Source organism: Dermacentor andersoni, chromosome 4, assembly GCF_023375885.2.
Source record: "Dermacentor andersoni chromosome 4, qqDerAnde1_hic_scaffold, whole genome shotgun sequence".
Lineage (NCBI taxonomy): Eukaryota > Metazoa > Arthropoda > Arachnida > Ixodida > Ixodidae > Dermacentor > Dermacentor andersoni.
Genome location: NC_092817.1, coordinates 215,488,869 through 215,512,768, shown reverse-complemented (window position 1 = coordinate 215,512,768; position 23,900 = coordinate 215,488,869). Strand labels below are relative to the sequence as shown.

The 23,900-nt window shown below is 45.4% G+C and overlaps 1 protein-coding gene across 1 annotated transcript in view; it reads left to right on the top strand.

Moving 5' to 3' along the window:
- Positions 1-23,900, top strand: part of ric8a (ric8 guanine nucleotide exchange factor A) — a 326,541-nt gene that overhangs the window by 206,366 nt on the left and 96,275 nt on the right. Inside the window, exon 10 of the mRNA XM_055074787.2 lies at positions 15,295-15,445. Within this exon, the coding sequence (XP_054930762.2) occupies positions 15,295-15,445 (151 nt within the window). The remainder of the gene's footprint in view (positions 1-15,294; positions 15,446-23,900) is intronic.

The following is a 23,900-nucleotide window of genomic DNA, read 5'->3' as shown; positions in this document are numbered from 1 at the left end:
CATGCTAAGCTGTGTGGGGAGGGGAGGTGGCGAGGGGCATTCCACTTAAAGGGACACTAAAGGCAAATACTAAGTCAATGGCGACTGTTTAAATACCTTTCCAGAAACCTCACAAAGTTTCTTTCTTGCCAAGAAAAGACTTAGTTTACGAGAAAATTGTATCTGAAAGGTCCGAGTACCTTTTTCGAAATTCACATCTCCTGCCACCCAACTGAGGGAGAGGTGACGTTGCATACGTCATCACCGTGCTTTGCTGCCATTGGTGAGTAAAGCGGCACCCGACAGACAGCGGCACCGAGCCAAGACAGAGCGGCGGATTCGCCGCTGCAGCTGCTTTTTAGTCAAGTGGCGTAGACCGTTCAGGTATTCCGCGAAATAACATGGAAGTTTAATTCTCTGCTACTTGCAGTTTGTGCGAATTTCGCGAGCCAGCAAAACCAGCGCAGCACCGTGCGATAACGAAACTGCTGAAGCGCGAAAGCGTAGGCAGCGCATAGTCGAGCAGAAATGAAGCCTATCAGCTGCCCACGTCATTCGCAAGGGTCATTTCAATTACTTATTTTTTCTAGAAATAAAATAGAACTGGACAAGTAGTATTTTAGTTTGTCATATAATACGATGCCAGGATGCTTTTTGCAACGAGTAGTTGAGTACTAGTGACAGAATTTAAATGAGGAGTGCTTTTGTCATCGGGCAACTGCTTGAATGTTTTGGGGGAGCCTCTAAACATGTCCTGCATTTACCTCGATTTCTCGATTATTAAGGCTCTGTTCGCGATAATATTGACGCCTTAGAGATTCTCGAGCACTAATCTATCACTTTAACTTGACTTAGTATTTGTCTTTAGTGTCTCTTTAAGGTGGGCCGGGCGGTCGCGTGCACCTGGCCTGGCCATTGTATCTTGGAAGCCATCTGTGATGGGTAAATAGTCCGCTGCACACTGTGCTCTTGTATAGTTTGTATTGATGCGAGCAGTAGCATGAAGGTCAATTCGCTCACTGCTGCTGCTGCGCTTACTCACTCTAGCGTTTTGACAGCAAGTTTCCGCGGTCATCGAGTGAGATGTTTTCATGTTTGCTTGCGTGTGCATGACACCATGCTTGTTAATTTAGTTGGTATGCCTATTTTTGCAACATTATACGGCTGATAAAACTGCCATCGTTAGTTCGTATAGCTGTCCACTAATTTGATATCGCAAATGATGCTTTGCCTTTTGGGCAGAACTGCAACTTTTTCGTTTACGGTGCCGAAGAGGACTCTTGGCTGAACGTTTTTGCTGGTAGACTTTGTGGCTCGTATAAATTTTGGTTATGGAAATTTAGTGCCTTGAAATCAGTAAATCCGTCATTTCGTAATGAGCATATATTAGTGCGTAGTAGCAGCTCATGTTCAATCATGCGTCGTTTAATTATGCCGACCAAGCTAAAATAGGTGCGTCTTATATACCGGTGAGTCTTGCCAATTTTTTCTTTGGAACTTGCAAGAAGTATGGGGTGCAACTTGTACAAAAGTGTGACATATAATCCTGAAATACGGTAATAATTTGTCAAGGGTGTTACTACGGTCTCCAACTATAAAAAGCATGCCATGCTGTCACTTGAGAACACTATTCTTGCTTTTTTGCATTCTTTGTTTGTTCCAGATCATTTCTTTATGTTAGTCTTTATTACATCATGCATATGTTTGGTTCCAGATCCCTTTTGTTATGTCAATCTTTGTTACAGCACATTGTCACAATTCACAAGCAGCAGAAACTGATAGAACAGGGCAGGACACTTTAATTATAGGCAAACTGAAAACAATTACGCAGGGACCTCATATCCTCTTCTGCAATGCACGAGACCTTTGTCTTTCTCTATGTGCTGCATATTGGATGTAGCATTTGCCTCCCTCCAGAGAGAGCATTGTGCAGATGCTCACCTAGCAGCAGGAAGATGTGTCAGACAAGGTTGGGCACTTCACTTCATTCCGAACAATAAAGCATGCGCACAGTATGCACAGCTTCTGGTGGATGCTGCCTTGCCCTGGAGGCAGCAAGACTGTCAGGTATAACCTCATCGTTAGGTCACTGAGATGCCGTACAACCTTGTACAGACCAAAGTACCTCCTGAGTAGCTTTTCTGAAAGCCCTCGCCGACGGATGGGACTCCAAACCCATACTTTGTCTCCTGGCTGATATGTGATGTATCGGTGTCATAGATTGTAACTTCAGGCATCATAGTCCTTTTGTCAGGTGATTCTAACGCAGGCGAGTTGGCTTGCTTCTTCAGCCCATTGAGTGAAAGCTTCAGTGTCTGTGCCTGTATCACCACAGTCGTGTGGCAATATTGTGTCGAGCATGGTCATCATGTCACGGCCATGGAGTAGGCTAAATGGTGTCTTTCGCATTGTTTCCTGTTGCGCAGTGTTGTAAGCGAATGTGATGTACGATAGAATGTCATCCCAATTATTGTGTTCCACGTCTACGTACATACTCAGCATGTCGGTGATAGTCTTGTTCCAGCATTCTATTAGGCCGTTAGTTTGCGGGTAATAGGCTGTGGTCTTTCGGTGAGCCGTGCTGCTGAGGCTAAGCACAGTCTTTAGGAGTGTAGCCGTAAAAGCAGTCCTTGTGTCCATTATTATCACCGTTGGCACTCCGTGCCTCAGAACCATGTTTTCAATAAATAATCGCACTGCTTTGGCTACAGTGCCGGTTGGAAGGGCCTTGGTTTCTGCATAGCGTGTCAGGTAGTCGGTGGCAACTGTTACCCACTTACTGTATTTACTCTAATCTAGGCCGACCCCGATTCTAAGCCGACCCCCTAAAGCCCGAAGCCAACAAAAAATATATATATTACCTCGAATGTAGGCTGAACAAAAAAAGTGAGGACAGCGCTCACAAAATGCAAACAGCATTTATTGAATCAGAACATGCAGAGCTCATTCAACGTCGTCATTGCTGCTAGACTCGTCGCTGTGTTCCTTGTCAATGTCACCTTCAAGCAGTGCACTATCTTTGGTACCATCAAGCGCATTAGATATGCTGCACTTTTTAAAGGTGTGCACGATCAAAGTGTCTGGAATGTCGTCCCACGCTGCAGCTACCCAGCCCGCCAGCTGCGATAGCGATGCACGTTTGATGCGGCCCGTTGCCATTAGCATGTGGTCTTCGTCAGTCAACCAGTCCATGTAATATTTCCGCAGACGATCCTTGAAAGGTTTCTTGATGCAGACATCAAGTGGCTGCAACTGGCCCGTCATGCCGCCCGGTATGACAGCGAGGTCCGTGTTCGCTTGGGCGAGCGCAGCCTTCACATTGTCGGTCAAGTGCCCACGGTAAGAGTCAATGACAAGGAGCAAGTGCTTTGTGAAAAGGGCTCCTGGACGCCGTCGCCACACAATCTTAACCTACTCTTCCACCATCGCACCTGTCATCCACCCGTTCTCATTTGTCCGCACAATGACATTTCTTGGGAAAGTTTCTTGAGCAGGCAGTGTCTTCCTTTTAAATATCATATAAGGAGGGAGTTTATGTCCATCAGCTGTGCAGCACAGCATCACAGTTGCACGCTGCTTCTCGTAGCCCGCATAGCGCACCTTTACCTCCTTGGCACCCTTTTCATTCATGGTGTATGCCACTGGCATATCAAAATACACAGCCGTCTGGTCGGCGTTGCCGATTTGCCCGAGGTTGTAGCCTGCCTCTTCTCTCTTTTGCAGTACGTAGCGCTGAAAAGCTATCAGCTTTTCTTCGAAATCGCTTGGCAGCTTCTGGGTGATTGGAGTGTGACGTCGGAGGCTGAAGCCGAAGTGCTTCATGAATTTCTGAAGCCAGCCGGGGCTGGCTTTGAAATCCTTTGGCATTAGGCCTCGCTCCCTCGAAAGTTCCCTAGTTTTCACTTGGAGCACTTCTGTTGTCACTGGAAGGGCAGCTGCTCTTTGCGTCCGAACAAAGTCGGCCAAAACTGTCTCCACTTCGTGGTGACGGCCTTTCTTTGGTCCACTAAATGCCATCCTCACTGCAGCGCATGCAAAAAGCTGCTGTTGTTGTCCCCTCCAATGACGCACGTTTTTCTCGTCGACGCCGAAGTCCCGCCCGTCTTGAAGGTTCGACGATGCCTCTGCTTGAAAGCGGCACTGTAGTGGCATCTCCTGCTTGGTGCCATCACGATAACACCACGCCGCACACCGATACGGCCGACACGACACAGGTCAAAATGGTGACCTCGCTTGTGTACTGTTGGCTACTGGCATGGCTAGTAGCGGCTGCGATACTGACTTTTCTAGATGGCGCTAGTGATGCACCATATTTAGCAGTTTCAATGAAAAACTGGCGCGTTTTTTTTAAATCCTCGAATCTAAGCCGACCCTAGAGTTTGGAATATGATTATTTGAAAGAATACTATCGGCCTAGATTCGAATAAATACGGTATTGCCAGTTGGGATACGTGACTCTCACGCGTCCCCCAATATGTTGTTTTCTCGCATAGCTCCTGTCTCCTGTAATCTGGCTTTGCCGCATGGCTTTACGGCCACCGTCGTTATGCTTGCAGGTTAGTACGAGAGATAGCGCAAGTATAGCTCTGCTAACATCATCTAATGGCAGGGTTACTTGGGCACAAAAAAGAGATGATTCTTCCTCTTTGGCTCGGGGTCGGCAAGCGGTGCAGACATTCTGCGCGTGCGCCGATTCATGATTCTGCGAGACTGTCTCGTGAGGGCTACCCCGGAATGGATGAACACGATCGTTTGAACACGCCATCATTCGCGTGACTGTATGCACGAACAACCAGGCGTTGGTGTCCAGCATGGGGCAAACATATTCGCTCGCTATGCCGTCGCATTGAGTCCAACTTCCGCGATTTGTCGCCGGAGCATGTTTGTGGATAGCAACTCGGCTAGCAGGCATTAGTCTATGAAAGGTGCAATAAATGCCCTTGTGATTGTTTGCACTACTGTGTTTTCATTCCTTTGTCCCAAGAGCACTGGTGAGAACCCCACACAGTATTGGAAGTCAGGAATGGTCGGATAAAGTCCATCCCGATTTGGGCAAATAGGGTCGTGGGCACTTGTACTGGTTGTAGTAGCCCAGCTGGTTTCATATGTGCTGGTTTGTGTCGTTGACAATCGAGGCATGTGCACACGTAATGTTTCACAAAGGTGGCAATCCTTGGCCAGTAATATATCTCTTTGACTCGGGCCAGTGTTTGCGTGCAGCTGAGGTGGCCAGATGTTGGTTCATCGTGGCAGGCTTTCAAGACCTCATGAAGGATAGACGTTGGGACGACAAGTAGGCGGCTGCTTCCACTTGCAGCGAAATTCTTTTTGTAGAGAACGTCATTACGGAAGCAGAATGATGGCAAGCTTCTTGCAAATGTTTTGGGTGTGCTTTTAATCTGGCCTTCTAAAAATTTAATTAGCAGAATCAGTTTGCTGTCCTTCCGCTGCTTATGAGCGATGGCGGCCATGTCTTAGTCCTCTTCTGTGACTTCCTGCTCAATCGGTGACCTTGAAAGGCAGTCAACGTTGGAGTGCTGTCGTCCGGACTTGTACACCACTGTCATATTGAATTCTTGAAGCCTTAGGCTCCAACGCGCTAGTTGACCAGACGGATCCTTCAAGTTCATCAGCCAGCAAAGTGAGTGATGATCGCTGACAACAGTGAAGGAATGACCATAGAGATATGGGTGAAACTTCACAACTATCCATATCACCGCAAGGCATTCCTTTTCTGTGGTTGAGTAATTAGACTCAGCATGTGAGAGCGTCCTGCTTACGTATGCATTGACTCTCTCGGCTGAGTCTTGCCACTGCACAAGCACAGCATCTAGACCTACATTGCTAGCATCCGTATGAATCACGGTAGGACCGTCCTCCTGGTCAAACTGAGCCAGTACAGTGCAGTCCACTTATAACGATATCGAGAAAGACGAAAAATATGATCGCTATAACCGATGATCGCTATATCTGGACTGCAGTTATTAAAAAAATTTTTTTTTAGAAACGCGAGCACACCTTTGCAGCTCCGAACTCGAATTCGCTACTTGCTCTAAAGAATAGATGATGTAGAAAGTAGGCTGTGAAAAACACTTTATTTCTAACGCCAATGACCATGTCAAGGGTTAGGCACACCGAAATAGTCAGAAATCTGCACTTGCTTTTACGGCAGCTTCTGCTTCACAACCGCAGTGTGCATGGATTCCAGCTGCTGCACGAACACTGGCGGCAATCCTTTAGCATGCATAAAATCAATTAACCCTTTGAGACTGTCTACACAATTGTGCACAGCAGGAGAGTGCATCAATAGCAAAAGCACTGATGAAAGTATAGGTATTTAAAATGTGTTTCATACATCTTGAAACACTTATTATTGGAACAGTGCTACAATTTTGAATAACGGGGAGAAGGTTTTGGCAAAATGAGTGGGAATGTAGACGGCTGGGTGTTTTTACTCCGTGTCAGTATATTGTATGTAACGGGGTCACTTCTTTCATTGTTTTTCACAATGTCATAATTTTCCAGGCATAATTTTCAAGTGGCTGGATAAAGGCTTTTCAAGCTTTTCAAACACGAAAAAGTATAGGTTCTCATATTTTGTGTTCCTGTAGTGAGTTTCCGCATGGAGTCGAAATTTTGTACACTTGACAAAACTCGCTAAACAATTGAAAATTCTTAATCTTTTCTGCAGCTGTACACTTACTATGATTCTGAAGATACAGGAGATGTGGTGAAAGCAAGTTTTTAATCAACGGGATAAAGTGGCGCCTGAAAGGGTTAAGGAGTCGATCGACAACAGTGCACTTTGCGTGGACATCGTGGTCGGGGTCAAGGAGCCACTGTCAATCTCGTCACTGTCGCTGCTGCCGTCGCCACCGTCGCACAACTTTGTCGTCTGTCGAGACAGCACATCTTCGGCGATTGCCTCGTTGGTGACCTCATCGCAGAACGAGGCAGCACTGTCTGCAGTCAAAAACTCCTTTGACGCGCCACCGGTGTCACCAGTAGGAATGAGCTTATGTCAGCGACTTCCACCGTGTTGGTCTCAGTGGGTTGGGGAAGTTCGTCCTTACGCACAAAGCCCGCCTTTTTGAAGCAATTGGTGATGAACCACTGGTAAAGCGCCTCTTCAACATCAGCGTACAAAGGGTCTCTAACCCTTTTCCGCTGATCGGCATGGCTGCTGATAGCTCCTGCCTTCACATTTGCGGTGCTCTCGGTTTTCAAGATAGTTAATATCGTTAAGTGGACGAGCTCATACTTCTTCACGAGGGCGCTCACCTTGAAGCCACATCGAGAGTCCTGCAAAATATCCATCTTCGTGTCAAGCGACACAGCTTTGCACTTTGTTGGCGCCATCTTCGAACTGGGTTGAACCGTTGGTTGCAGGCTGCTTCAGTGGCGTCAGCCTGCTATCGCGAGAGAGATGCGGGACGGGCACCTCCACGCCGCTTTGCTTGTCGCTTTTTTTTCTTTCTCTCTCATTCGGAGCGACTGTGGCCGACGCGCATGAAGCAGCTAGCGCCATCTAGTGGTGCGCTGCGCCTACTCAGCTATTCTCCGGTGCGCGGGCGGGGCGAACGTGCTGCGCGGTAATGGCGGCAGATACGAACTTACGGAGGTAAACGTCGCCTCGTCTCAACATCATTTCTTTCAGGGAACTAAGCAACGCAAATGTTACGATTATTTGGCATGGAAAACGCCATCCAGACTGCAGAATTTGGATTGTTATATTCGATATGCGGGGAATAACTTATCGTTATAAATGGTTTTTTTCCCCATAGACCTAATGCATAAAATGACACTCTCATGTTGACCCATCGTTGTAACCGATATATCGTTATAGGTGGTATCGTTATAAGTGGACTGCACTGTACAGGAGGTGTTTGCAGGTGCTGTTGGAGGTCATTAACGCTGCTTGTTGTTCTTCCCCCATACAAAGGCAACGTCTTCTCTTAATTGTAAGGTGCAATAATGGTGTAGCTATGTGTGAAAAATTGGTCATAAATCTTCGGTAATATGCGCAGATACCTAGGAAACGCCTTACTGCCTTCTTGTCTGTTGGCGCTGGAAACCTTACGATGGCCGTGATCTTGTTAGGGTCAGGGTGGACGCCTTGATGACTCACAACATGACATAAGAACTGGAGTTCCTCGAACACCAGACACATTTCTGTTTTCAATGTTAGGCCAGCGAACCGTATCATTTGTAGAACCGCTAGCAGCCGTCTCAGGTGCTCCTCAAATGTTTGCAAAAAAACTGTGGTGTTGTTGAGGTATACAAGGCATGTATGCCACTTGAGGCTTGACAGAACCGTATCCATGAGTCGCTGAAAAGTTGCTGGAGCTGAGTATAAACCAAAAGGCAGGACCTTGAATTCGTAAAGCCCATCAGGTGTTACAAAAAGCAGTCTTTTCTGTGTCTCTCTTGTCAACCTCAATTTTTCAATAGCCACCTTTAGGTCCATCAATGAGAAGTAGTGGGCATGCCTCAGCCTGTCAAGAGAATCATCGATATGCGGTAATGGGTTCAACTTATGGTAGTCGACAAAGAAACGTAGAGTGCTGTCTTTTAGACCATCACTGCCGGCGATGTCCACAGGCTTTTTGATGAATAACGTCATCGTCAAGCATTTTCTTCACGTGGTCTTGGATCGCTTCGTGTTCTTTTGGTGCTACACAGTACAGGCTTTGTCGAATTGGTCTCGCTGTCTCCTCCATGGTAATCCGGTGCTTTGCTTTGTCTGACCGACTCTGGATGTTGACGAGGAGCAATCGTGAAAGTGGTGCAGCAGGTCCTCAAGGCACTGGCTTTCCACCGGTGATAAGCTCGCGCTCATGTCGAGAACAGATAATGGTACCGGAGTGTCTTGCTCTCCCTGTTGTAATGCAAAGTATTTGCTGAATTCCATAAGCTTGTTGATGTAAGCAACTGCTGCGCCTTTTGCAGTGTGTTGTCATTCCTTGCTGAAGTTTGACAGCAGTAGTTCTGTCTGCCCAAGCATTACTTTGACAAGACTTCAGGGTGCTTGGCAAAACCTTCCCAATCGTATTCTGTGTCGCACCTGATGGCAAGATAACGGTGGTATGGTCATGTCATCTATGATGCGCAAGAACTTGGGTTGCAGTTCGGCACTTTCATCCCGAGAAAAGGTTAGTATACCTTCTGGTACGTTGATGACAGCGCCATACTTGTGTAAGAAGTCCATACCTAAGATTACATATTTGCAGCAGTCAGGAAGAATAACAAAATTTGTGACGAGTGATGAATCCCCTATGCTGACCTTTGCAGTACACTTGCCAGTCGGTGTCAGTAGCTGGCCTCCAGCACCTCTAATGTGCGGCCCTGACCACTCCATTTTCACTTTGTGAAGTCTGTCCGCCTGTTTTTCACTAATGATAGAAAAGTCCATGCGAGTGTCTACCAGCACTGTCACGTCGGGGCTGTCTATTGATACAGTAACATCGGGGCTAACAATCTTGTCTGTCGTCAAATCATCTGGCTGTGTCGGCTTTTCGTTTGACAGCAGTGGGGGATTTCTGGCACTTTGACGTGTGGCAACCTTTCCCCCTGAGGTCGTGGCCTTCAGTTTTCTCGGCATGGGCTGGGAGATCACATTCAATCAGCGTTGGTGGAACTGCATCTTGCAGTTGGAAAACGATGTCCCGGAGAAGGGCAGCGCGACCTGTAAACGGGAGAATTGGCTTGCCAGCTTGTCGAATTCACGTTGATGTTCGCTCAGCTGCCATCTAAAGCATGACGAGAAGCAGTGGATGGAAATGCTTGGTACCCTGCAACATGATAAGGGCAATGACGGCAGATGTGGCCCGCTTCCCCACAGTGGAAGCAGAAGGGCCTGTAGTCAGCGGTGCGCCAAATGTCGGTTCTGCGAAGCAGTAGTCGTGTCGGTTGTTCCGTATGGTACCGAGGTGATGCCGGTGCTGACTGCTGGTGATACTGTGGCATTGGCATCGGAGTTGGTGGTTGATGGACACCAGCTGCGTAGATGGGCTGCCACACCTGGGTATGTGGCTCAGGAGCCGAAAACACTTGCCTTATTTTTTGGTGCGCAACTTCAGCCACCGACGCAGCTGTGCATTCACTTGGCGTGGCAGTCAGCTTCTTATTCTCTTCCTGAACAATTTCGCGTATCAGCCGGCTCAAGGAACCCTCGTCTGTGACTGGCACTGCTGCGGCGCTTGCTCACGATTCACAAGCTGCAGGAACTGATAAAACAGGGCAGGACACTTCAATTATAGGCAAACTGAAAGCAATTACACAGGGACCTTGCCTTCTCTTCTGCAATGCGCGAGCTCTTCATCTTTCTCTACGTGCCGCATATTGGATGTGGCAATATGTAGTTTAATAAATAGCTTACCTCCAGGCAAGTTTTGCACATAACTTGATTTTTCTTAATTTTTAAAAAGGCATTTTCTTTGCAAGAAAACAGAATGTATATCTTTTAATTAGCACATTGAATTATATTGTTACGTGGAGATGGGAAAAAGGGTTTATCTACAATATTTACACTGTGGCAGAGGGTCACACCAGAACCTCAAAGATGGCTGGCGGGGCACAGCTCATCCTCTTTCTCATCTGCTATGCAATGTCTTAGTAGGTGTGCACCAGCATTTGTAAACGAAATGAAACGTCTTCTTCGTCTACAGGATAACTGGCTCATAACATTTCCCTCCGGCGGTGAAAGCACCTACTCAGTGCAGTCGAAATATAATGGCACGAAAAAGGTTCACTGCACACATGGTTAAGCAGTGTCTGGGACATGATAGGGCTCCATACGGACGACATGCACGATGTCGGTGAGGGGTTGAGCTGATGGGGACGAAGACAGCGGAGCGATTTCGTGCGTTACGACGGTCACTTGGCAGCATATCCACCATAGGCTGGTGTACTGAAACAGCAACTTTTCAGATAGGCCGACACAGCACACTGGAGACCAGAGGAGGACAAGGTCCCCAGGGGCAAAATGGGTAGTCGTGTGATAGCTATTATACTAAGATTGCTGGTGGACTTGGGACTCGCTCTGGCAAGTGTGGGCAACTTGACATGCAAGCCAGCACAGGCAACGGCTTCTCGAGCACACTCGGTAGGGTGACACAAGAAGGCACCAACATGTCCATGGGCAACGTAGGATTTTGGCTGAATAAGAGAAAGAAAAGTGAATAACCAGCAGTCTCGTGTCTTGATGTGTCATACATGAATGTCACAAAAGGCAGTGTCCCAGTGCTGGTGGTCGGCGGGCACATGATCGTGAATCGCGTCGCATAGTCTGTAGTGACGACGATCCATTTGTTTCCTTATACAGACAGAGGAAACGGACCAAGTAAGTTGAGGCCAACGTAATGAAACGGCTCCTATGGAACGTCGAGAGGATGAAGATGGCCAGCAGGTGGGAGTAGTAGCTTTTTCCAGCGCTGACAAACATCACAACAGGCCACATAACAACGCACTGAGCGGGACCTGCCTGGCCAGTACAACTGACAGTGTGCACGATCGTATGGGCGTGAGACGCTGAGGTGTTCTGCTGTTGGCGCATCATGAAGCTGGGCCAGAACAGTTGAGCGGAGGTATGCCAGGATCACAAGTAAGAGGTCAGGTCCATCAGAAAGCAAACTGTGACGATGTAAACTGTCATCATGCAACACAAAGAGGTGGAGAGAGGCACCAGGAGCTTGTGAGTTGAGACAGTCAATAATCTTTCGTAGGACCGAGTCACGGCGTTGTTTAGCCACAATGGTAAAGCGGTAGGAGACCGGTTGGTTGGCAGGGTACTGGGAAAGGCAGTTGGCATCCAGATGCAGATGGCCAGACTTGTAGATGACTGTGTACGAGTATTCTTGAAGCCGTAATGCCCAGCATCCAAGGCAACCTATGGGATCTTTAAGCAAAGATCGCCAGCGGAGAGTGTGATGGTCAGCAACGATGGTAAAAGGTCTGCCATACAGATAAGGGTGAAATTTTGCAACAGCCCGCACAAGAGCGAGGCACCCTCTTTCTGTATTGGAATAATTTCACTCAGCGGCGGGAAGGAGGTGGTTCGCATACGCAATAACACAGTCCTGGCCACATTGACATTGCGCCACGACAGCGCCAATGCCATCCATGGCCACTGGCGTCTGTACGGACTTCTGCGGGAGCAGAATTGTCAAAGTGAGCCAACATAGGTGGCGTAGTGAGTAGTGCGATGAGCTGTGAAAAGGCGGAAGCTTGGCCAGGACCTTGGGTAAAAGGAACATTTTTCTTGAGCAGGCATGTGAGAAGCCATGCTATTTCTGCAAAGTCTTCCACAAAGCAACAAAAGTAAGAGCAGAGGCCAAAAAATGAGCGGACATCTTGCAAAGAATGGGGTGTTGGAAAGTTTGTAACAGCACGTACTTTGGCAGGGTCAGGTCGGATACCGGCTGCATCAACAAGATGGCCGAGCACAGTCATCTCTCGGTGGCTGAAATGGCATATGGAAGTGTTTGTTGAAGCCGGGCATTGCAAAATAGCTGCGAAAAAACTGGTAGTCATTGGAAATTACTGGAAAATGTAGGCGAAAAGACAGCGTCGTCGTCAAGGTAACATAGGCCAGTAGGCCCACTAACCCGTGAAGGAGGGAGTCCATCGTTCTTTTAAATGTTGCTGGGGCATTACACAACCCAAAGGGCATGACTTTAAACTGGTAGAGCCCATCTGATGTAATGAAGGCAGTCTTTTCACGATCCTGCTTGTCAACTTTATAATTATACATTATAACTTTATCTAACTGATGTAACAGAATAGGTAACTAGACTGACAAGGCAGCCATCTCTGTTTATTTCAGTTCTTTCCAGCCCCCCATTTCTTCATCTTCAGAATCGCCTTTCTTGCTTCTTCTTCTTCGGCTAGGTTACACTTCCCCACTTTTCTGCGTCACTCCTCCTGGGTTGATAACGAAAAATGTTGCTTATGGCCGCAAACTCCAGCTGTCCATTATTTATGTACCCCACAGTTTTGAGTACACCTTGTTGCACCGACAACTTCACTACTTCAAAAGGTCCAAGAATCTTTGTTTCACTGGCCAGTAGTCCTTTTCGAACAAGCACAAGGTCTTGTAGTCCAACATGTTTCCGTGGCTAAGCCACTGCTTCAAATATAGCGCTTGTCCTTGTCCGTCTTTCTTGTTTCCGTGGTTTTATTCGCGCTAAGCCACTACTTCAAATATAGACGACCAACTAGCCCAACAGTCAACTCTTCTCTAGCAGAGATTTGAATCGTCTTGCTAATGAATGCAGGCTTATTGTCCGATATCACAGCCTTCAAATGGGAGAATATGCCTCTGTCAAGGAGGGCTATGACACTGTTTGCATCTTCCTTGCCGGGCCGTGCAGCCACCATTCGGGTACATTGATCTATTGCGACCAGAAATGACTGAGTTTTGCGTACACCTGGACTTGTCTTTTTCAGCTCAGCGAGGTCTTCAAGTATGACTTCAAGAGGTTTGTCCGAGTGTTCAGGCAACACAAGCTTGTCTGGTTGTGGCTCGTACTTTGCTTTATCTGGCACAAGCGGCATGACCTTACATAGTTTTCAATGTCTCTTTTGATGTGTTTCCATCTAAACCTTTGAAAAATTTTGTATGGGTGCCAGAAACCATTGTGGCTGCCGGACTCTGGAGTATTGTGCTACAGGTGGAGTATTTTTGAAACGAGAGTCTCGGGTACCATGAATTTTCCGTTTTCAAAATATAGGTCGTCACATCCTTCCTACAGCTTATTAATCATCTCGTGTGGGAGCTCAATTGCCAATCGACACAATGCATTGGCGCCTGTCAAATGGCTGCCTCAACGATAGCATATTTCGAAGTCATATTGTTGTAGTTCATTTATCCAACGAGCAAGCTTCCCTCTTGGCTTCGACATGTTCAGGAAGTAAGTCAAGACTTGATGGTCTGTATATAATTTAAACTTTCTTCTATCGATATATCACCGAAAACAGCGCACGGCCGTTGAAACAGCCAGGGCCTCTTTCTCAGTCGTAGAAAGCTTGACGAGGGCTGAAGATGTAGGGATAATAACCTATCACTCAAAGCTGCTGACTCGGGGAAGATCTTGTGTCTCTTTAGTATGAGACTGCCCCAGTACCATAGTTAGATGCATCAGTATTCATCTCAACGTTGCCGAAGATAAAACTCCAAAAGAGATAAAAAGCTTTCTACCAGAACTTCAGCCTTGTTCTGAAAGGACACATCCCCATTGTTTTCAATACATGACCACACAGCCATAAAGAGCTCCCTGTGAGATATATAGTAAAACAGCTCTTGACCTAATAGCTTTGACCTCGCATTCCTCATCACAATTTGTACACATGTACATTTTTGTAAAAAACAAATTGTCAAATCTCTGAAGTGTGCAGCCTAGCGTGCTGCTGCCTAGTGCTGAAATTGTGTGCATTTTATATCTGATGTTATTTCTTCATTGTGATGTGTGGAAAGATGGAGAATCTCAGCAAGCTCAGTGTCTATGATGATCTCATGTTTTAAAACCTTTAGCTCACCTTAATTGATGCAGTGCCGTTTGCAATGGTCCTCGACAAATGTTTAATTATGGTGTTAGCTTCATTGTGTACTAGTGGCTGATCAGGCTTGGGGTGAAACCAGCTAAGCAACAATTTAATAGGCCAATATTTCTGGCTGAGTTTTGCTGGTGCATTTAGGTTTTAGTTAACGTTAAGTTTTTCAGCCTTGCTCAAGTTTCTCTCGTAAAATGAGCGTTTGTATAGTCAAGCTTACATAAAACACGCTTAAATTTGATGATGATTGCATTTATTTAATGAGATCATGCCTAACAGAGTTAGGTTAACTGGTATGTGTGTGAACAGCTGGTAAGGCGATATGCAAAATGCTGTCCATCTCCGTGTTCTGGTATTTCACTTGCAGGTGTGGCCTAGTGCAAGCTCATCAAACAGCTGCTTCATTGTTGCACTTTCGTCCAGTACTCCCCTTACGCCCCCCCCCCTCCCCAGACAGAAGGGAATGGCACTCATTCATCATCATCTCATCATCATTTATCATCTGCTCCTTCCATTCCTTGCTGTCACAACAGCAAGGTGTAGTAAATGCACATCAAGTGCAGGAAGCACAAAGTGTTCTTTCAAACCACAAGTCCTTACAAACTGTTGTTTCAAAGAATGCACTAGAGGTGCTGTAAAAGCAGCAGGTCCCACCTAAGTCGAAGTCAGTAAAGTGCCACATAAATGAATTAGATTCGTTGCTGAAGATCACCGTGGGAACCATCTGGTATTTTTCAGGATGGGCTGTTGTAATGTGTTGTGCAGGCAAGTGGTGCACCTTCTGTCTAGTGTTCCGCGTTCAAGCTACGCGGAGCTGCTTACAGAAGCAAGCAGTGGCGAAGAGGGCAGCTTTGAGGGCTACAACATAGATGCAGTGGCTGTGCTGGTCGCCTACCTGGAACGTAGGCTTGACGAGGTAGGTCATTCTTGCGCACAACTCTTCCTCTTTCTCTTTTGAAATCGCATGTATGAGACAACCAGCAAACACTTTTCTTTTTTTTTTTATGTGATGGTAAAGCTACAAGAACGACTTCATAATGCAAAAAAAGGGGGTAAGTAGTGCAGACACGCCTTACCCCCTTTTTTTGCATTATGAATCCTTGCCAACTAGCTCGGCTTTCTGTCATTCTAAAGAACGACTTATATACACAGTTTACCAGGGCTGCACAATTCAAAACCAGCGATTGCCAAAATCAACTCCTGCAAGAGTTCGAAATGTTGGATGTTTTGCTTGTGGCATTTGTGCCTATATTCAGCATATATTGTAATGCCACACTGCTACTTGGAAAGCACATAATATTGCAGGCAACTCTTGTTCAGAGTCATCAAACTAAACATCAGCTCACAGACAAGGCGTTTCCTAAAAAATGCATTGTAATTTGGAGGCATTGTTAGCTAGACTTTTGTGTTTGTTTTTATAGACCAGAATTTTGCAGTGCTTGTAGGAGGAATGGGTAGACGAGCGAAAGGGATATATTCTTGCCATGCTCTTGTTACATGTGCGGCATATGTGACAAGACATGCTGAGCATTTTCCTCACGTGTTGCCACAGTCCCTAAAAAATATGGCCACCCCCTCTACAAGAGCTGCAAAATTATGGCCTACAAAACCGGCAGAGGAGCTACTGCCTCTGCATGCAGCTCTCCTCCAGCGTCATTGAGAAAGAGTTGTGAAACAGGTTGCTGCTGTGGGGCCATATTCTGAAACGATCCACTTCGGCGGTACTATCGCCTCTGTAATATTTGCCTGTCAGGCGCATGCTGATTGGTTGTTTTAGCGAAATCGGATGAGCTACGTCATCCAATTTTGCTCAACCTGCCAATCAGCGCGCACCTGACGGCGAACTATGGCCGAGGCGATAGTATTGCCGAAGTAGATTGTTTTAGAATACGGCCCCTGCTTCTAATCTTCAAATGACATGAAATGCTCTTGGAAATCTGCTACAAGGTTCCCGACATGTTCTCGACTTCATTGCTTTACTAAATGTTCTCAAGATTTCTTCAGGTGCATGAATGCATCACTGCATGAATCTTCACCTCTGAACTTCTGCTGCTAGAAATTATTTTAAAATGTTTCATTTCCATTTCACTTTTTAAAGGGGTCCCGATGAACCACCCTTCGGGCATGATAAAAAAAACACAGTCCAAGTGTAACATATGCTGCTGTGAACATCTCGGTGAAATTTTGCTGTCGTGCGTGGTGCATGAAGCTCGCAAGCAGAGTGAAAAGTAACCTTTTTCTCAAACAGTCTTTTTAAGCAATACCCTGCTTCTCACTCTCTTCAGGCTGCTGTATTTCATCATAGAGCAGGTTCCCATATGTGGCTGCTATTACCAATAGCTGGCATCAATCAAGAATGTTGTTTTGATCAGTGCACTTCTTCCTATTGTTACTATGTATATTTATTGACGAAATTTGATAAACCGTCTGAAGTAAGCAAAAATCTGCTTTTGAATTTCGATAATAATTCCATATTTCCGGAAAAAGCTATCGTCTGCCCCCCTCTCGGCGGTGGCCGCCCGCATAGGAATTAAACTTTGGCTGTCCTGCATATCAGTCTCGTAGCCATCGAGTTTCGCTAATTTCTACTAGTTTTGAACTAGCCTCAAACCACGTGAAACTTGATGTCAGACCGCACACACCACTTTCCAGCGTATGCTCTCTCCTGGCTGCTCCTGGTTAGACGCTTTGTCAGACTTCACTTCTAATTTAGCTATTGATAGCGTTTCAGCAAATGCACCACCTTGCATTGCATGAAAGGTCATGGGGAGGATGGGAGGAAGGAGGAGGGGGCAGCACTGGGCTTCGGCAGCAACTGCATAGATTGCAACCGGGCACAAGGGGAACTGATGATCGTGGCTCAATTTTCTGCACGAAACAGAGGAAAATGGGGACGCAGGGCGGGATGGAAGGAGGAGGGGCTACTTTTACTCTGCGAGCAATGTGTACCTTGCACAGCGTCGCATGGCTGCATGCACCGTCGGCTCATGTCTTTGTGTGTGCTGTTTTCTTGGCGCTGTTTGTGTTGAAGCAATAGACAGCATGAAGGTCACTTCGCTTGGTGCTGTCCACACTTGCTCATGCCAGCATTTTGACAGTGAGTGTCCATGGTCATCGAGTGTGATGTGTTCACATTTGCCTGTGCGCGGACACCATGCTTGTTAATTCAGTTAGTAAGCAAATGTTTACAAGTTTATAGGGCAATAAAGCTAATATCCTTACTTCGTATAACTGTCTACTAATTTGCTATCACAATCAATAGTTTGCCTTTTGGGTGAAACTGATTTTCTTGTGCATCAGTCAGCAATGTGTGAGCACTGGGGCACCAAATTTAGGCTCTGGGTACCATCATACACAACAATGCTTCAACTATGTGTCCCGAGCACTCGTTGGTAGTACAAGAAATGCTGGCAGCCATGCCCTTGGAGTATTGCCTTTCAATCGCTGAACAATGTACCTCCATCAATACCTCTGGATGCAGGTGCACCTTTGTTTGTGATTTTTGACTCGCTGTGGTGTAACCCAATAAATATGGTTTTGTGCTTATGAACTCAAAGTCATGAGTTTGATTCCACTCTCGGCAGCCACATTTTGACGAGGCGAAATTCGGAAAGGCTAGTCAAAATTATTCTAAAATCATTCCAAGATCTTTCACTACGGCAAGTCTCATGACTATACAGTCTAACCCAGCTGTATCGAACTCCCAAAAAATGCCTGTCAATTCGATATAGAGCATAATTCAATATAAGCCTGCTAAAGAATAGGATGTCATGAACACACATGCCATTTATGAAATCACTTTATTACTGAAACAGCTTAGTTTCACATGAAATAGTCCTGTGTTTTTTGTCCTGTGTCCTGTGTTTTCTGCTTGGGCAGTTTCTCCGCCTGCAGCGCACATACTTCCCCGCATTGTCTAGAGAGTCAGAGCAGCTGAGACCGCAACCTTCCATGCTTGCGCACCGATCGCCTCAGAGGACGTGGACAAAGAACCGTCGTTGCTTTCCTCATTGTGCCCTCTCTCACTTGTACTCGCTACGATGTCGGCAATGAAGTCTTCGTTGTCGGGCTCACCCATGGTCGCGACACCATCATCTGCACTCATAAACTTGTCGACGGTCGATTCGTCAATGGCTACTGGAAATTCTGACAGCTTGCCCCATACTTCGGCAACACCAGCAGCGGCTTCGTCGCACTCATCAGAATTTACAGTCATCACCAGGCATGCGGAAGCCGGCACGTCTGAAGCACTTTCGGATGAACCACTTGTACATGGCCGTGCGTATGCATCGGGTGCCACAGGCACCATGTCGTGAGTTTGTCTGCTTTAGCCCTAATCCCCCCCTTATTTTTTAAGATCGTGCTGAGAGTGCTCCTCGAAATCTTGCATGCTGTGGGGCATCCGATTTCTCACCGCGTTCGACCCGATTTATGATTTCAAGCTTCACAGCGAAAGGCGAATTCTGCCACTTCATCACGGTAACACTGCGGGAGAAGGCCCACAAGGCGCCAACGCAAGGAACCCAAAAAGCAGCGAGACAACTCGCACTTGCGCCATCTGGCACGACGAGGGCACAAGAGCCTCTGATTGGCTGTCTGAGCAGGTGCTGTGGGCGGGCCAGGATCATTTTTTGCAGGAGTGTTGACGGCTCACTCAACGCAGCGCAGTCACGGTAGGGAGAGCGGTTTAATGGTGCCACGCCGCCGGGTTTTTCCACTACCGCGAGGGAAAGCCAACTTCTGGAGGCACTTTTCTGCCGCTTGACGTTCATAACTGCGAGTCGGCCTAGTTGGAACAGATTCATATTTAAAAAACTTCTTGTGAGCAAAATATTTTTTTATTTATTTATTTTTATTTATTCATCACAATACCCACAGTGCCCGTAGGCATTACAGTGGGAGGGAGAAGGAAACAAAGAACCAGTAAATAAAGCAGGCAAAACAAAACATGTACCCCGAATACTTTCATACTAGCATGTACACACAAAAACACTATCTTACTTCAGGGGGCGTATAGAGTCTGAAAATGCATCGTTTGAGAGAATCGTTGTGACATCGGATGGTAGCTTGTTTCATTGGCTTATGGTTCTGGGGAAAAATGACATTCTAAATGCTTAAATTTTGCAGGCTATTTCTTTAACCTTATTTTCATGGTCCAGACGTTGAGAAACGTAATCAGGTTTGTAAAAATATTTCCCAAGATCTATATCTGTTCGAGAGTGCAATATGTTGTGAAAGAGTTTCATTCTGAGATATTACCTGCGTTGCTGTAGTGGTTCCCAACCAAGGCTTTCTTTTGCTCTTGAAACACTGAAATTCCTGGCGTACTTTGAATGAACAAAACGAACGACTATGCTTTTAATTCTTTCTAAACTGTTCCTGTCACATGCAGACCACGGATCGCACACAGCACAAGCATAATCCAGAACAGATCGGACATTACATTTGTACAATGATACCTTTGTCCCCAGTGGCAACTTCTTTGAATTTCTGCGCAGGAAACCTAGAACACGGTGAAATAAACACCGAGATGTCTGTGCTTCTGAACCGATAATATCATGGTTGAATTTGAAGAGTAACAGAAGTCATGAGTTGGTATTTTTCTCGAAAAATGCATATGAACGGTTTTTTCATGTTAATGAGCATGTGCCACTTGTTGCACCACTCATTTACCTTGTACAGGTCGTTTTGTAGAACATTGCAGTCATGGGTAGTATGAATAGTCCTGTACAAAACACAATCATCAGCAAATAGCCTGATTTGCGATGAAATACCGGAGCAAATATCATTTACATAGATAAGAAATAAGAGTGGTCCTATGACTGATCCTTGGGGCACGCCAGAGGACACATCAACTTCAAGGGATGTTTTGCCATTAAGCACAACTTTGTTTGCTTAAATTTAGGTATTCTTTTATCCAGTTAACAACCGTACTGTTTATATTATACATTTCTAATTTTTCTGTAAGTAAAGAGTGAGGGACAACATCGAACGCCTTCTTAAAATCTAGAAACAAGCAGTCAACAGAAGAACCCTTATCCAAAGCTCCTGTTGAATCATGCGTCAACTCAAACAACTGTGTTGTACAGGAAAATCCACTGCAAAATCCATGCTGCTGGGTGCTGAGCAAAGAGTGCACCTTCATGGGGCTCATAACATTAGTGCAAAGCACATGCTCAAGTATCTTACATGCAATGCTAGTAAGCGAGATAGGCCGCTAATTCAAAACACTACTTCGTAGTCCACCTTTATGCACAGGGGCGACATTGGCAAGTTTCCAGTCATCTGGTAAAGAGATTTCTAGTAAAGATTTAGTGAAGATTACGCACAGATATTTGGACACCTCCCTTGGGCACAAAAAAGCAGTGCTGGTGACAAAGCATCGGGCCCAGTTGCTTTAGACGCATTCAATGTTTTGAGAGCGGCCTCTATTCCTCATTGGTTGATCATGATATCGTCCATGGGCTCGCCCAACACTGGGGTGGATCGCGCCCCAGTGTTTTGAGTGTCAACACGAGCAGCATACACAGAACTGAAAAACGAGATAAAGCGCTCGGCTTTTTCAATGTCGTTATGGACGGTAGCACCGTCGCTATCAAGGGCTGGTATTGATAACACATCTTTACTGTTCATTTTAAAGAATTGCCACAGTTCTTTCGGTCCTTTCTGTGTATGTAGGTGGAACATGCTAAAGTATTTATCTTTGGCTGTCTGCATAGCTGCCTTCATCTCTTGTTTTATTTTTGAGTTTATCTTTAAGCTTCAACGAAGGGTTTTTCTTATAAGTAGCGTAAACGTGTGCTCTCAGCCTGGCCTTGCATTTCACGTGTCGCGAACACTACGGCTTACTTTTGCTGCGCCGCACAGTCATAACCCATGATGGTACGTATCTTTCATGCATCTCGAGCAACTTGTTCTTAAATACTTCCCATAGCTCATCCACATTCACGAATTCAGCCTGTGTCTCAAACACATCATAGTAGAAATCTAGAGCCAGGGTCATATCACTGACACATGATTTTTGATAGCTGTAGATATGCCGTGGACCACTGTTAGCAGTTCTCCCATACTGCAAATTCATATCGCACAATACTGCTTGGTGGTCGCTTATGCTCGGCTGCACTATTGTAGAACGCACCACCTCTGCCGTGTTAGTGAAAAATAAATCTAAAACATTTTTTGCTTTTTTGGGCTCTAGAACTAGTGTTAACTCGAAGAGGCGACATATCTTCAACATTTCTTTACTTGACTGGCTGCAAGCGCTGGCATTGGGATCTGCTGGAGACAAATCGATTTCTGGAAGATTAAAATTGGGGTGAAACAGGGACGAAGAAAAGGAGCAAAACAAGGACGAGCGCTTTCTAACAACTGGTTTTATTTTCAAAGAACCACCTGCTTAAATACCCACAGATTGTAACTGTACATTGTAACTAGCCAATGTTCAAAAATCTTTCTATATAAAGAATAATTTGATGTAAACGGGTTCGATATAGTCGGGTTCGACTGTATTATGGCATTGCATGTAACCTAACTCTTAGTACTTTTTACAGTGAAGCTGTATATGCCTAGATAAAACGCTCGTGGCCCAACCCCAGAAACCCCCTTAAGTATATGGCTCATAACCCCGTAAACACGGCCTCCCCATTACGACGACAACAAAAGTCTTTCCTTATGCCACTATGTCCATCTGCTTACCCATTATGAAATAGTTTCATAAACCATCCACAACTGCCCAAACTTCTCTCTCACTGAAAAATAGTAAAAAATATTTTTCACGAGACAACTTACTCGTCATTACGAAAAGAAAAAGAAAAGAAAGAAAGAAAAAACGTAGAACATGCAGATGACAGCAAAAAGCTGTATACTTTGCAGGTGTGACTATGACAACCAGTAGCTATCACTTGCAACTAAGTGATACGTAAGCTGTCGTCGGCTTTCGTCTCAGTGAACTGCTTGCTGGTACCACTCAGATGCAGAGTGTATATCCTGATGTTTTGTTGTCATCTGTATGCAGTTCTTTTTTTTTTTTCTTCTTCTTTTTGAACATTCAATAAAGAACACAGCGAAAACACGGTATGAGCATGTTATCTATGCATTTCATTTCAACCATTTCATTTATTTATACTGTCAACCCTCTTAGGGCTATTACAGGAGTGGAGAATAAAAACAACAAAAAGAAACATAGAATGCGACCGAGCTACAAGGTTTGACACAAAGCTTGTCTTAGAATGGAAAAGACGTATGAAATACAGCATACATGGGAAAGTGATAAAGAAACATTCACAATTTGGCACCGCGTCGTCATAGACACAATAAGAGACCTAAAAAAGTAAATCCATACGTATTTGGCGATTCACTATGTGGTATTACAAAAATTGTGCTTTTAACACCTTCCAAAAAGGCACTTAAGGACATCGAGGTTACAAGAGAGTTGGGTAACAAATTCTATTCTCTTATCGCCCTAGGAAAGAAACTCAACTTGAAGTAATCATTGTGGGCAAGTGGAGGAGGAATGTACATACCATGACGATGCTTTGTTGACGCGTTCATAGGAAGCTCAAAATAATCATCTGGTTTAATAGTTACTTGATTATGAATAACTTCGAACAGGAATATTAATCTGTCGTGTTTAGTTCTGAGCTCAAGTGGTGCTAGATCAGCTAATTGACATAACTCTGTTGGAGAATGGATGCGGCAATATTTATTAAATATAAACCTGGCAGCTAGCCTCTGTATTCGGTCAAGTTTAGAACAGTTAGTTATGGTGTGTGGGTCCCAAACAATTTTAGGACATTCAATAATTGTCCTAACTAGAGTTTTGTAAGCATTCTTTTTGTAGACCCTGAATCTATGCATTCTTTTCAATTTGCGCTGTCAACTGAAATGCAGCCACCAACTCGTTATCCTTTTCGACTATGCTATTTGCAATAAATTCATATTAAGTCATTAGCGTATTGTACTTTTTAGAAATTTTTTTTACTACTTTGCTGATATCTTGCATTAACTTGCTCCACTAAATTGCTGTTACCATCGCAAATATGTGAATAATGTGCGGGCAACACATTCAAAGTTGTTTCAACACGCTGGCCTTCCGCGATGATTCCTATGGACTACTTTCAATAAGGCATAAGCATGCCAACCACGGCAAGAGGTGGATGCGAAAACCCTCCTCGCTGTATCAGCTGTGCGGTCGGTGCTCGCAGTTTCTACATGCAATGAGAGCAGTGAAACACTTTACGAAATTCTCTTGGCATCTACAATGCTGAAAAAAAATACTTGTCAGCATCGAGAGTACTCAAGCGGAAAAACTAAGCTTGACCAAATCATTTGCCCGCCCAGAGGTATGCAGGCGCCGTGAGAAACTACGGCGC